Source organism: Homarus americanus, unplaced genomic scaffold (assembly GCF_018991925.1).
Source record: "Homarus americanus isolate GMGI-L3 unplaced genomic scaffold, GMGI_Hamer_2.0 scaffold28, whole genome shotgun sequence".
Classification (NCBI taxonomy): domain Eukaryota; kingdom Metazoa; phylum Arthropoda; class Malacostraca; order Decapoda; family Nephropidae; genus Homarus; species Homarus americanus.
The window spans coordinates 6323708-6337766 of record NW_024742238.1 but is presented as its reverse complement, the minus strand read 5'-3'; the positions used below and the strand labels follow the sequence as shown (position 1 = coordinate 6337766).

Genomic DNA, 14059 nt, shown 5'->3' with positions numbered 1-14059 from the left:
CTGAACCCCATCTTTAACACCTTTTCTTGCAAACATCCAACCACAATTATCAAATGCAACAATTAATTTATTTTACCTCAGTACTGTAGAAAGATAGATACAGTGCAATGCAAATTCAGCCACACTGTCAACATGTACTAACTCAGGATCTCCTTTCAGCGACTCCCTCATTTTGTGTACCGTTAATTCGTGCACATCATTTTTCGCTGGGTTCGTCATCTTCTCTGTTGTAGGCTTCATGGCAGAGCAACAGCAGAAAGAGGTAGCAGATGTGGCAGCCTCAGGTCAGTATTCATCTCTACAATTTCGTGCACACCTCAGCATACACTTGATTCCTTAACATTGGATTCCTGATATTCTTCACAAATAAAATTCTTATAAAATGGTTTGATTGTGCACATAACCTCACTGTGTTTGTGAATTAATGTCAATGCACGAAGCCATTACTGTATCTCTTATGTAAATTTAAAAACAGACGAGAAAGATGTTGCTGGAAATAGGTACCTGAAATGTTAACAGTCTTCATGATGGGTTATTAGTGTTAATGAAGAAACATACTGTACTCATTGAATGATATACAGTACAGAGCCAATGTAAAGGGATTTGGGTGTTAAGGGTCATCTCGTGGGTGTGTTAATTGCGACGCTCATTGTCAAGTACAGTACATTAATGATTACTTGAGTGTGTCCTGCTACTTGTCTTCATGTTAACAGTAGTCAAGTGAGAGTGCTAACATTGATAAAGTAATTGAAATGAAAGTTGTTAGTTATTTAGAAAGTATAACAAAATGGGTATCAACAGGACCTGGCCTGGCATTCTTGGCATACCCATCGGCAGTGCTGCAACTACCTGTGTCTCCCCTCTGGTCTTCCCTCTTCTTCCTCATGTTCCTCATGCTGGGACTCGACTCTCAGGTAAGAATCACTCAAGTTTTCCAGAACATCCTTATGAACATTATCTTTCAGGTTTAATATCAAACATGAAATTCAAGTTTACTGTACCCCTCTTAATACAGTACTTGATGGTGCATTAAGAGTATTATTATGTACAGTACTTCAAATTCAGATTAAATTATTATGGGAATTGTAGTAAACCTTGCATATTGTTTAGGCTTCCGAATGAACAAAGGTTTCTTACTTCAGAAGAAACATATACTGTAGTATAAAATTATGCATAAAACTTAACTCCTGTAAACTAGTTAAGTAAACTGTGAGTAAAAGTTGGTTTGTTAGACTGTCTCAATTACCATATACCTGTAATAAATTTTCAAATTTGGGAATATTAGTGTACTGTACTGTAATTGACAGCCAGGTCCTGTGTCACCAGCCTGAAGAGTAATTATTTTAGTCATTAATTTATGATACAGTATTCAATTTTTTATTAGGACTATTTAATACATTTACAGTCATGATGAAAACATGTAAGTTACAGTAATATGATTGTCCCTAGTTCTGCACCATCGAAGGCTTCGTCACAGCTGTGTCTGATGAGTGGCCTAAGTACCTCCGCAAAAATAAGGAGCTCTTCATTGCCGCCATCTGCGTTATCTCTTACTTTGTAGGCTTGTCCTGTGTTACAGAGGTGAGTCTGTGACCATATACTTTAGGTTAAGGTGGAAGAAAACGAAGAAAAATGAAGCTTAATAGGTTTCCTCAACTCTGGTGCAGACTTAAGTCATAATAGTGGTTGAGCAATTTAATATCCTTGTTTCTGCATGTTTACCCATCCACTTGTTCATGGCATGTATATTTTGGTGTAAGTTCAGTAGTGAATACTTTGCAACTAGACTCAACAAGCACTCTGTGTCCTAGGTTTTTAATACATTCAACTTATTTTCAGCTTGCAGTATGAAATGCAATGGAGCTTATGAAATATTCCTGACTTTGTACAGACTGTAGTATAATTTTCAGATTAGTGCACAAGTCCTCTTTAGGAGTCATGATTTTTTATGCCAATACAGTATTTTAAGTTTCCACAAGCTTACATCATGATGATGTTTGTGGGCTTACTGATGCCTTCCCCAGTTGCTCAGAGGCCTTAGTTACATTTTTGTCACTAATATGTCCACATTTCTGGCATCACCACATACACCACATGAAATGGTGAATATACTCCCTAATTTTGTTTTATATAATGTTGTATAAAACATTTGATTTGGAAGGATTTCGTAATGTGTTTATTGCTTTTCCATTGCCATGCACATTTGGTATGCTCCTTCATCACACTCACACCATACAACTGGCAATATGTGGATTTTACTCATTAAGACAACACTTGTTTCTTCAGTAATTTTCTGGAAGTCTTTTGATGTTCCTACAAGAGTCTTCAGCACAAACCCAGCTGATCATACGGCCATTTTCCACACTTACGTGAGTTAGCCATGGCTACCTGATGGCAGCTCTCTATGCTGCATACTTTCTTGCAGCTTCTCTTCAGGTAGTACTTCACTCTAATGCCAATGCATTACCCCATCAAAGAATGGAAATTTCCTAAAGAGGAACACAAAATACCGGTATATGTAGATACATTATTTTATCAGTTTAAATACTTGAAATCTGCATTATTCATATGAGAACTGATCCCACTGGAAAAAAATCCATTGCTTAGTGACCTTGTGATATGGATTTTACTTTCAAAATTAATTCTTAATGTGTGCTTTTCTTGTTTTGTTAAATGAAATGAATAGTAAGCATATACAGTATGAAGGAAATTTTCTAAATGTGTTCAATAATTCTTTATTTATTTTTATTCTATTTCTTCCTTCCAGGGTGGTATGTACGTGTTCCAGGTGCTGGATTCATATGCAGCCTCTGGAATGTGTCTCATCTTCCTTATCATGTTCGAGTGTATAGCTATAGGCTGGGGCTATGGAGCTAACAAGTGGTATGACAATGTTAAGGAAATGATTGGCTATTACCCCTTCTTTTGGTGGAAGTTCTGCTGGAAGTTCATCACTCCTGCCATTTGCTTCGTGAGTTACTCTCTTTTACCTCATGGTTGGGAGGTTCGGGGTCATATAGTATAGTACAGTACTTATAACCAGAACATTTTACATATTACTTTTACTTTTATCCTCTTCGCCACTGATCGGCTCGTTAGCCGCTTGGGCGACCGGTCACGTCTCTTATTACTTTTCCTTTTCATTTATCCTCTTCACCAAAAGATCGGCTCGCTAGCCGCCCGGGTGATCGGTTACATCTCTGTCATGCACTGTTGGCAAATACTGGGCATGCACCGGCTCCTGAATGTACCTGAACCCGCTCCAGTATTGGTCAAATCTTGTCTTGAAAGAGCTCGCACTCGGTGCCGTCACAACACTCTCTGGTAGATTGTTCCAAGAGTTCCAAACTTACTTATGCACTTAAAGACCTTAGTTGTTGAAATTTAGTAACTAGGAAAGTATGGAATTTGCAGAAAAGGACGTTTGAAAGAATTATTGAGGAAAAAAGGTGGTTTCATTAGATGATGGATGGACTAATGAGGTAGTATAAGAACACTAAATAGTACAGATATGGGAAAGTTAAAAAGATCAAATGAATGAGGCATGAATGAGTTGTTGATTTTGAGAGGTGCATGAAAAAAGAAAAAAAGGTGGGCAGGCCGAGTGATGGAATAAAGATTATGTCAGTAAGTAGTGGTTTGGAATGCAGAGAATTAAACCATGACTGTGGGGTGTGGGATGACTGTTGTGACCACCCCGCTATATGATGTTCCAGTTCAATGAAAAACTCATAAAAGGTTATTAACTGGGAATTTGGGAAGTGTGTGTAATAATTAATTCTTTACAGTTCAGTAAATTATAGAAAAGTTTTAAAATGGAAGATAATTTTTCCAGATCAATTTATGTAGAGTACAGGACATATGTGATTTAGATAAATGATAAATTAGGTCAAACTGACATATTTTTTATTCTTATTTTCTATTTATCATTTTACCACTTATCAACTTACTAGGCATTAACGGTTGGTCTGTTTTTTGTCACAGTACTTTGTTATAGGAAAGCTGTTTCTTTTTAACATTGGAATAAGAGCTGTGAGTCATTGGAATAACCTGCCAAAAATGTTGTGGTGGCAAAGTGTGAGCTGATTTAAGACAAGACTTTACCAACGCTAACGCAGGTTCAGAAACTTTCTTCAGCTAGTGCATGCCCAGTACTTGCCAACATAACGTAACAGACATGTCCAACCTGATCAGTGGCAAAGAGGAAAAGTATAAAAAGACTGTTGAATGTTGTCTAGAGTTTATTTGGAAGAAAAAAATGTATCATCTGAGAGAGAATAGTATTGTACCAAGTGGTTGATTTAGTGTAAATGTGGATGTATTTCTGAGTAGTATCGGGGTACTAAGACAATGTATACTGTATATGGACGAAGCAGTAGATGTTATGTGAAAGATGTAGGTGAATATAGTATGTCAGGTTAAATCTTGATGACATATGGAAGAGAGACGATGTTTGTGTTGGACATTGATTTTTTTTTAAATACCCCGGTAACTCAGATAATAAACTTCAATATATGTTATATTGTACAGGAAGATTTTGAGTGACTTCAAACAATGACAAAACTCCCATGTACTGTATGAGAAAAAGGGGAAATATCTCAGTAATGTTAGCTTGTTTGTGAAAGATTTAGGAGTTAAAAATTAATTCAAATGTTTAATATTCTCATCAGTGGTATTGAGTGAAGGACGTTTTTTTAGTCACTCTGATGTAACACAAGATAAGACATTCATAGTGTGTACAAATAAATTAATACTCTTACTGTATATTGATTGTTGGTTTTATTATGTCTTAACACAAATTAGCATAGAAATTTGTCAAAATTCCTCTGGAGTTTAAGTTTTGTCATTACCTGTAATGGTGTCTTCTTCCCTGCAGTGTGTGTTCATGTTCAATGTGGTGATGTGGTCTCCCCCGAAGTATGTGGACTATGAATTCCCAGTTTGGACCCATTTCGTCGGCTGGCTAATGGCGTTGTCCTCAATGACCTGTATTCCAGGATATGCAATCTACAAATTCGTCACCACACCTCACCCTGGAACCTGGAAAGAGGTGAGGACTGATATTGTACTACATGCCTATTGACATACAGTATATGGTATCTGTCAATATATTACTATCATTATACCATGTCCACTTTCTTCCATATGTGGCAAGGCGCTGTGCCATCACTTAACTGTGCCTTGTCTGTCTTGCAGAGATTAATATCTATCACGCGACCAGAGATTGACTTAAATGCTTTGAAGAACAAGTACAGAAGTACCCCAGAGGAGGCCACTGCAGTGTAGATGTTCACTCGTGTCTACCATACATCCACACCAACATCCACTCTTTCACTATGGTATGGTATTACCTGGCAGGGACAGCCCGAGGTAGAGAGAAGACACCAGACTGGTGCTATATAACCTGATGGGAATAAACAGCAGACACAGAGCCTGGCCAGCCTCTTGACTATGCCCACTTAGGCAGGGCACCATCACAGAAGATGGTTACAGCTGCATAGCAATGTGTACTTTACTGAAGGCTAATTCATAGATTTATTTCATGTGCACTTGATTATTTTAGTATCTTGTACGTATTTATAAATTTGAATTCTACATTGTTTTCTTATATTTGATTAGTTTGTGATTAAAACCAGCAGCAAAATAAACTCAGTAAAGCTGAACAAATGTAACAAATGTCACGTTAATATATTTAGAGACATGACTAGGGATGGAGCTAGTCAAAAATTTGCTTATGTCATGAACATTGTGGGTATTTATCCCTCTCTTGGCTCTCAATACACTTTTCCAGAATGCGCTATGACTGCTCTGTTAACGCAGCTGATCACTTTATCACACATCATATGATTTTTTATAGCTCACTTGATGATGCTATTTAACCTACTCTGTGGCATTATTATAGCTCAGTTTGTGATGTTTTAATATGGCCTGGGCTTTATTTGTGGCTTAGCTGAGATGGCTGTCTGACACTTCAGTTATATGTATGTCAGGACTGCTTTTTATTGATATGGAGACATACAGCACCACACCTGGAAATCACTAAGAAGGTTAATGATTATAGGTAAAAAAAATCATATCTTGAGTACCATGAGATATCCAGAAGAATTTATAAACGATTGAAAGATATGAGGCTAGAGATTATTTCATGATGTGAATGTTAAAATGAGTTGAAAAACTTATTAGAAGTCATTTACAGAAATTTTAACTACATATTTTCACTCTTTTAAAGGATTTAGATGTAGCAATTCATTTTTTCAGTGCTTGTGAAAAAACTTGCTAAAATCCTGACATACATTGAATTCAAATAGTCTTAGTCTTAGCTTTTGTTGATGGGTTTAGAGGACATCACAAGATTTTCAACTGACACTTAGGCCAGTAATGTGCAGTATTGATGTTTGTAAGATGTTTTTAACCTAAAAGCAATATGTTTCTCTCGTGACAACTGTATATTGATGTTGACAATTATCAGACTAACTGTAGCTGCACTCGAGAAGTTCCTCAGCAGTCCTAGTGACTGACTAATGTTGATGAAAGATGAGACATTTATATTTCAAGAGTATAACTATTTGTCTTGCTCACCAGAGGTCAGTGATGGAGAGCCTAAAGCCTGAGTTTACAATGGAAGAATTCAATAGCATGTTACAAAGTTTGACAGCGATCAACCATCAGTAGTGAGTGATAATGTGGACTGCCGAGGCACTCTTCAAATGCAACTCCAGTAAGATTAATTTGTGAAGGGCTTCCAAATTGTCTTCCATATTTTAGAACACTTCTTTAACATATCAAAAAGGTAGGTAATATTAGTAGAAGTACGAGTGAAGATTCTTTAATCTTGTCATTGTAGTAAAATCCTATAGGGTAGATTTTAGCTTGTTTTGGGACCAAGGTATTTAATGCCGACTGGGTCTTCCAAATGTTAAAAATTGTAAGTGACTTGATACTTGATTATGGACCTTGAATGTCCCTACAGTAAGGTATTTTAGTATATTATCACAAGGGAAATTGTGACCTTATTTGAGTAGTAACTATGAATCATCATATAGCATTGTCTTCCATGTTGTTGGTCCTGTCTTCACATAGAACACAGTAGAATGTATGCGAGCAATAACATAACATGTTTTTGCAGTTTATCCCCTTTATCTACCTACACATTTACTTCAAACTCCCCAATTCAGGACCTGGTAAGAACCTTAGACAAACTACTCCTTTATTTCTTTCTTTGTTAAAATTGTAGGTATTTTCATCTTTAGGTCATACTAGGCCATAATTGGGAAGTTTTTATCCTCTTGGTGAACAGCTCTTTAAGGTTTTAGCCAATGAGAAGTCGTCATTTATGAATCTGGATCACAACTGCCAATAAGGTGATGGTTCTCTCGGAGCCTTGCGTGCCCCACCATTCAACCATCCCTCCAGCCAATCAGCGCACGAGTAGGAGTGAGACACGCCTTGCTCTGGCCCCGCCCTTTTTTCTCAATGTCCTTTTCTGATTGGCTGAAACTGAGCAATTTTGTAAATTACATATGACAACCAAATTTAAAATAAGTAATGAATGTATGTATTGCCAGTAAGTTGAATTGTGTACATGTTATATATGTTAAGATAATGTTTTGCACCGACTCGTTAAAAATACTGAGTATCTATTATATTATAAGAATTTAGTGCTTAAGAATATGTTTTTCTTCATTGTGAGTGTGTGAACTTCGTTGTAAAACTTTGATGTTAGGCGATGCATGTACAGAAATATATGTAAATTCTTGTCATATAGAGATTTAATTGTTTAAATGTTGTGATTTACATATCTCTTCAACACAGGTAACATCATTGTGAGTACAAAGTTCAGTGTTCCATAAAAAAACAACTTTTGAATATTTGTACAGGTAGGAACCCTGTGTAGGAGATATAAGAAGAACCATCAGACCTAAAGTATATAGTTGGGCCTCACACATGTAAACATCTTTTCAGGATATAGTGAGCAACTGATTGCTTTGTTATTTTAGGTTCTTTGTGGGTGGTTATTTTTTATGATCATTAAGCTGTCATAAAATGAATACCTATTTATAAAAGAAACTTTTAAAAATACTCAGTCAGTATGTCCACCGTTATGGGTTTGGGGTTGCTTCTATCCTCTTTATAGATGAATCAAGCTGGTGTAACACAAGGGGAAGTTACATTTATTAAACAGGCATCATAATGTGGCTTCAGAAGACATTTTAACACAAACATGTGAATTGCACAGAAACACTTACAAGCACATTAATATTCTTACATTCAAAATCACCCCACATACATATGAACATTATATATACAGTATATATATACAGTATATATATGATTGTGTTCTACCATTCAGACATCTTATAGCTTTGGCATCTATATGAACAGTGATTTGTACACTTTAGGAATTATCTTGTTCATTCCTTTACTTTCTGTGGCTTTACCATATCTGATTAAGTACATGAAAATGTAATACTTAATCTTTGAAATAAAAATATAAAAAAGCATCAGTGATTGGTTTTTTACTCAAAAACCAACTCAAGATGAAGAAAATAATCTAGCCCTAGATTATGGTGTTGATAAACAGAGAGAATGTTTTGAATACAACTTGTTAGGAGACATTGACAAACTACACCCATTGTTTTTCTTTCAGACAACTCAAGAAGCAAGGTCAACTTCTAGAACAAACATATCATAATAGCTTAGATGCTTCAGGCAAGTCTGGCAGCCATATAGCAAGAAAGGAACTCCAGCATTTGTATAGTTTTGTTTTAATTCTTCTTTGGGTGGTTAATCCATCTGAGTTACATGTGTATGATATGTATTTGTCTGAACAAGTACATTTCATATATAAACAGAGAAATATAAATTATGCAAGACTTGTGAATTTGATACAACTGGCTCACATGGTCGAAAACAACGTAGCACAAGATTTGGCATAGTAAGAAACTTATAGGTTTCAGAACTTTTAAAGGTTAATTTTCAAGATTCCAGATTCAAATGCAATGTCTCAAGGTTTGTTTCTGCATTCAGAAAAGTGTACCTTGAAAAAAGAATAAATGATTAGAGAGGAAAATAGTCCTACCCACCACTCACTGCACTCCCCTTGCAAGCTCTATATATTCACCCTTTATTCATATTCCCTACTCACCACTCAGGTTCACTCAGCACATCCTATTCTGCACATTCGCCACCACTCATTACATAACCCAACAACTGTTGTCCTTGCACTGATCATCCAGACGACACCGCCAACAGACTACTGACTACATGTAAACACAGCATCTTGTGGTGGTCAAGAAGTCGGCAGCATCTAAGAAAACTGTATCAACAACAAATATGCCAAGCACTTGCTCAGTTTTTGGGTGTTTAACACAAATTAAAAATAGAAGTGATGTAAATTTCCATCGCTTTTCGAAGGATGATGAACTGAGACGAAGATGGATTCACTTGTGCAGGAGGAAATACTGTACAGTACTTATAAATGCTGAAAATGCCCTAAAATGCAGCTTGCATTTTGAGGCCAGAGTTTGAAAACTTAAAAAATATAAACTGCTTGGACTATCAGCGCTAAGAAGACTTGTAATGATTAAGAATGGAACAATACCAACATTACAAGTGCCATGTTTAAAAGATAAGCCTATATTATTTCAAGTAAAGGTGGAGGAGATAGTCAGCACCAGAAATAACATATGGATTTGAACCAAAATTTCTGGAGATACTATGTCTTGGGCATTTTTTTTTTTTTTTTGCTGGGATTAGCCCACCCGGGCACAGGTAACTGACCCACATCGGGGCCTGGGGGGCGAAAATGTAATAATAATAAAGAACCATAAAGGAATGTAAAAATGAAAAAAAAAAAACATGTGAGAAACAATATACGGTATGTATGTTATGTTGTCAATAGTAAGAGAAACAATTGAGACTTGAGACCCTGCAATTGTGTGTAAATGAGGCAGAAGTCAGATCAGCAACCTGGGACTTGGTCACAATTTTCGTGATGCTATATGGCAGCAGGGTCTACCATTAGACAACACATTATGCTTCCAATATCTTCCCAGGTGGTAGTACCTTGTGGGGTATGAGATGTTTTGGTTCACACTCAGGATGGAATGGAGAAAGGAAACTCACAATGTGCTCTCTATATACATGTTGTATTGGATGTACAATGCAGCTTGGTGCTGGGAAGGCAGCATGGTTACAAGCGTGATGTAGAGAGAGCTGGTTGGTGAGGACGCTCAGAGAAGGACAGCTTGTGGGTCGCCATGCTCGCCAGCGGGAGAGAGGACCGCCAGGCAGGCGGAGGTGTTGCTGGCTGGTTGGTGTAGGTAGAAAGAGAGACAGATCACCACGAGGTCAGGTCTTAAATAGCGGGGGTAGGCGTGGCTTAGCAGTTGACCCCCGCTCCGTGGTGTATGGCGGCGCTGGTTGACCTAGACCACGAGGCATACACTGGGGAATTGGTGGGGTCGGCTAGGCAGCGACAAACAGCGTTTGTAGGGGAGAATTCCACTACAATACTCCCCCTTCCCTCCAGGCTGTGTAGGAGACTTGTTGTCTGCAGAGTTGCATAGCACATGTGAGGCAGAACGGGCGGTGCATGCCTCATGTGAGACAACGGCGATGGCGTGGATGAGCCGGTCGCTGGGGACAACTGTCTAGATACACAATATCTGTGGGAGTAGAGAGGGAGAATAAGGGTGTGTGGAGGCGATGAATTTTGTGCTTCCCTCACGGCAGGTACCGAGTCGTCAGATGCGCCTGCTGGGGTGTGTGGGCCTGGGTCAGGAGCAGGGGCTGCGTCAGCAGAAACGGATGAGGGCTCGTGACAGCAGCTGGGTCCACGACAGCAGCAGGGTGCAGGACATTAGCAGGGAGTACCTGGGGGAGAAAAGAGGGGTGTGTGTGTCCGCACTCAGGAACAGAGGCCGCATCAAGGGCGGCAGGGGTTACTGCTGGGCCGGGGTCGGCGTCTGAGGCAGGACGGGTGTGCTGGGGTCGGTAGGACGTGGTGCTTGGGGCAGGAAGAGGAGCTGGTGTCTGCTTAGAGTAGCAGAGCTGCTCTAGGGTGTCTAACCTGCGGTGTAGAGACAGTAGCTGTAGAGCCGATGAGAGCTGCTTCTGGGTGGATAAGCCAGTCTTCCATGTTGCTTGAAGACTGGGAGCGTGATCAGTTTCTCCTCCATCCTGTGTGAGTGCGAATCTCCGGGAGTCACCATTTGTGGGGTATGAAATTGTTTGGTTCATACTCAGGATGGGATGGAGAAAGGAAACTCACGATGTGCTCTCTATATACATGTTGTATTGGATGTACAATGCAGCTTGGTGCTGGGAAGGCAGCATGGTTACAAGCGTGATGTAGAGAGAGCTGGTTGGTGAGGACGCTCAGAGAAGGACAGCTTGTGGGTCGCCATGCTCGCCAGCGGGAAAGAGGACCGCCAGGCAGGCGGAGGAGGAGCGAGGACCGCCAGGGAGGCGGAGGTGTTGCTGGCTGGTTGGTGTAGGTAGAAGGAGAGGCATACACTGGGGAATTGGTGGGGTCGGCTAGGCAGCGACAAACAGCGTTTGTAGGGGAGAATTCCACTACAACCTCCCTGTTTGGTAGCTGTTTACTACCTTCTACCTGTAATGCTTCATTTGGTAGACACTTAGGCCCCAGGGCTCGCACTATCGCTTTTACTTCGTCTTTCGTGGCCATAAAACATACCAGCCCGATCCATGTTCGATCCGTGCGGCTTTTGTCACATCTCCCCCCCCCCCAAAAAAAGAAAATACATTACATAATAGTAAGCTAACAAGGAGATACAATATTGTAAATAGTTTTGAATTTTACGTGTTTGTGGCATAGGCAGCACTTATATATATATATATATATATATATATATATATATATATATATATATATATATATATATATATATATATATATATATCATTATATAATAACTGACTGGATAAGCACTGCCACCGCTCTGCCACAATGGCGATGAAAAAGCATTTCTTGATGAATAGTTTTTGCGGAAAATTTCATGGGTGTAACGATATAAAAACAAATTCATTAAACCTGATTTATGGAATTTAATAAAAATTAAGTTAAAGTAATTTAGGTTTGTATCGTTTCATAATGTGAAAAACAGCCTTCATAAAATACTCTCATTTGATTATCCTTATTTATAAACTTAGTCCCCGCTGTAAAGCTGGGCAAGTCACGTAATTCGCTAATGTTCACTTTATCGATAGTACGCCCATCCTTCAACAAATATTATAGCCATTTGATTCATTTAACTTTGCCTAGGTATAGAACATACAAAATTGAAATCATAGAGACTAATTAAACGAATATTGACAAGTTGGTTAGCTTGGAGTTGACTTGTAGTACAAACTATGTTTCTGAAACTTCCGCAATGTGTCAAGGTGACCCCAATCAACACTTGACGTCAAAGGTGACGCCCCACTGCACGTTTAGGAACACAGTTATCTCAGGAAAAAGGTGTGAACATCCTGCTGGTGCAACGCAACCACAAGGCAGAAGCTACACCGCCGCAGGAAACCGCAACATTTTCACTATCATCGTAACATACATCTTCACGGTATTGCTGTTTCTTGTTATATGAGGAAAAATAGTTCACTTATGGTGTCTCCAGTGAAGTTATTGTGTGTATTTTTTTTCGTAAAACCTGTCTTACAAGTGCTTATTAGATGAATTGCTAGTTACTGCATTTTCAGCAAAATTGGTGTCAACAGTCGCTGTCGCCAAATTTGGCGCATCAACCAAGATGCGTCTTCTGAATTATCTCCCAAACAACCAACATTGATTGATAGTTCCACATGAAAGTAGTACTCGTTAAACTTTGAGTTGAATTTTCACCCTACGGCTTGTAAATCGCGTTAGTTTGATACCCAGTGACTGAAGGAGATAGATCAGTTCCTCCATGTGGATCCTTCCAACCTGGTGGTTACTGGACAAAACTGAAGGAGCGTAAGCATTAAGCATTGGCGGATCCAGGAGGAAGGTGTTTAATTGCCAGATTGTCTCCTCTTCATAGCATCAACCCTCTCCCAATCACCCCTTTCAGCTACAGTTATTTGTTTGAAAGCATTACTGTTAACTGACTTACGAGATAAACAAAAAACATCTTTAAAGTGGCCCACACAACACTCCGAAAGGCGCCGCATTGATTGATGGAAGGGATAACCTGAAGAGTAAGTAGCTCCCATCCTTTTCGCATTATAAGATAAACCACTAATGCTAAACTAATCAAACCTAACTACCCAAGTACTGTAAGGGAGTTTAATCTTAAAGTGAAATAAGTTAGAGGCTTATCTTCAGGTGATCCGACGGAATTTACAGGTTTTGATATTGTTATAGGGCGTGCAATAACTCTAGGCTACACTGGATAAGGTGCTATATTAACTGAGTTTATACTTAGCAGCTGTTTGGCGGCACCACACAGACGCCGGAGGAAGGGGGATTAAAAATGAACATAGTGAGCCATCTTCCTGACCTAGGCCTAGAGTATAGAATCCTTGACGATGCCCATCTGGACGATCGTCTTTGTGTCAATTTTGCCATCCCACTTAGACGAATAGGTTAGGTTAAATAGTTCACGTGGGAAAAATCGTCTATTTAAGTCTTAAGAATTGCTTAAGTAGCATGTGCCCGCACAGAAGTATGAACTGGAATATAACAAGCTCCTACGTGTGATCACATTTTCAAGGGTACAGAGGTGATTTTTTAAAGCTCTTGTACTATTACTTTTATCCTCTTCGCCACTGATCGGCTTGTTAGCCGCTTGGGCGATCGGTCACGTCTCTGATTACTTTTCCGTTTCATGTTAAGCTTGTATTTATCTGCAGCGTCTTTGTTAGATAGTACTGCAGAATGGAATATAAGACGCATAATTAAGATACTCCACTTGCATAATCTGAGTCCTACCTGGTGTACCGATAACTTGATTTTGTGAAAATAGAGGAATGAGCTGATATTGTGTTAAGCGGATAAGAATGGGCAGTAAAGGGATTGATTGATTGATACGTTTATTGAGATACAAAAAAACATTAATAC

At 38.9% G+C, this 14059-nt stretch overlaps 1 protein-coding gene across 2 annotated transcripts in view; it reads left to right on the top strand.

Annotated features, from left to right (window-relative positions):
- The window catches only part of LOC121876668 (sodium- and chloride-dependent GABA transporter 1-like), an 81434-nt gene extending 72930 nt beyond the window's left edge, over positions 1-8504 (top strand). For both annotated transcript variants that reach the window (XM_042382007.1, XM_042382006.1), the window contains exons 9-14: positions 160-284; positions 802-914; positions 1450-1581; positions 2768-2971; positions 4877-5050; positions 5197-8504. In XM_042382007.1, coding sequence (XP_042237941.1) covers positions 160-284; positions 802-914; positions 1450-1581; positions 2768-2971; positions 4877-5050; positions 5197-5286 — 838 coding nt within the window. In that variant the 3' untranslated portion in view covers positions 5287-8504. The remainder of the gene's footprint in view (positions 1-159; positions 285-801; positions 915-1449; positions 1582-2767; positions 2972-4876; positions 5051-5196) is intronic.
- Positions 8505-14059: the final 5555 nt, after the last annotated feature.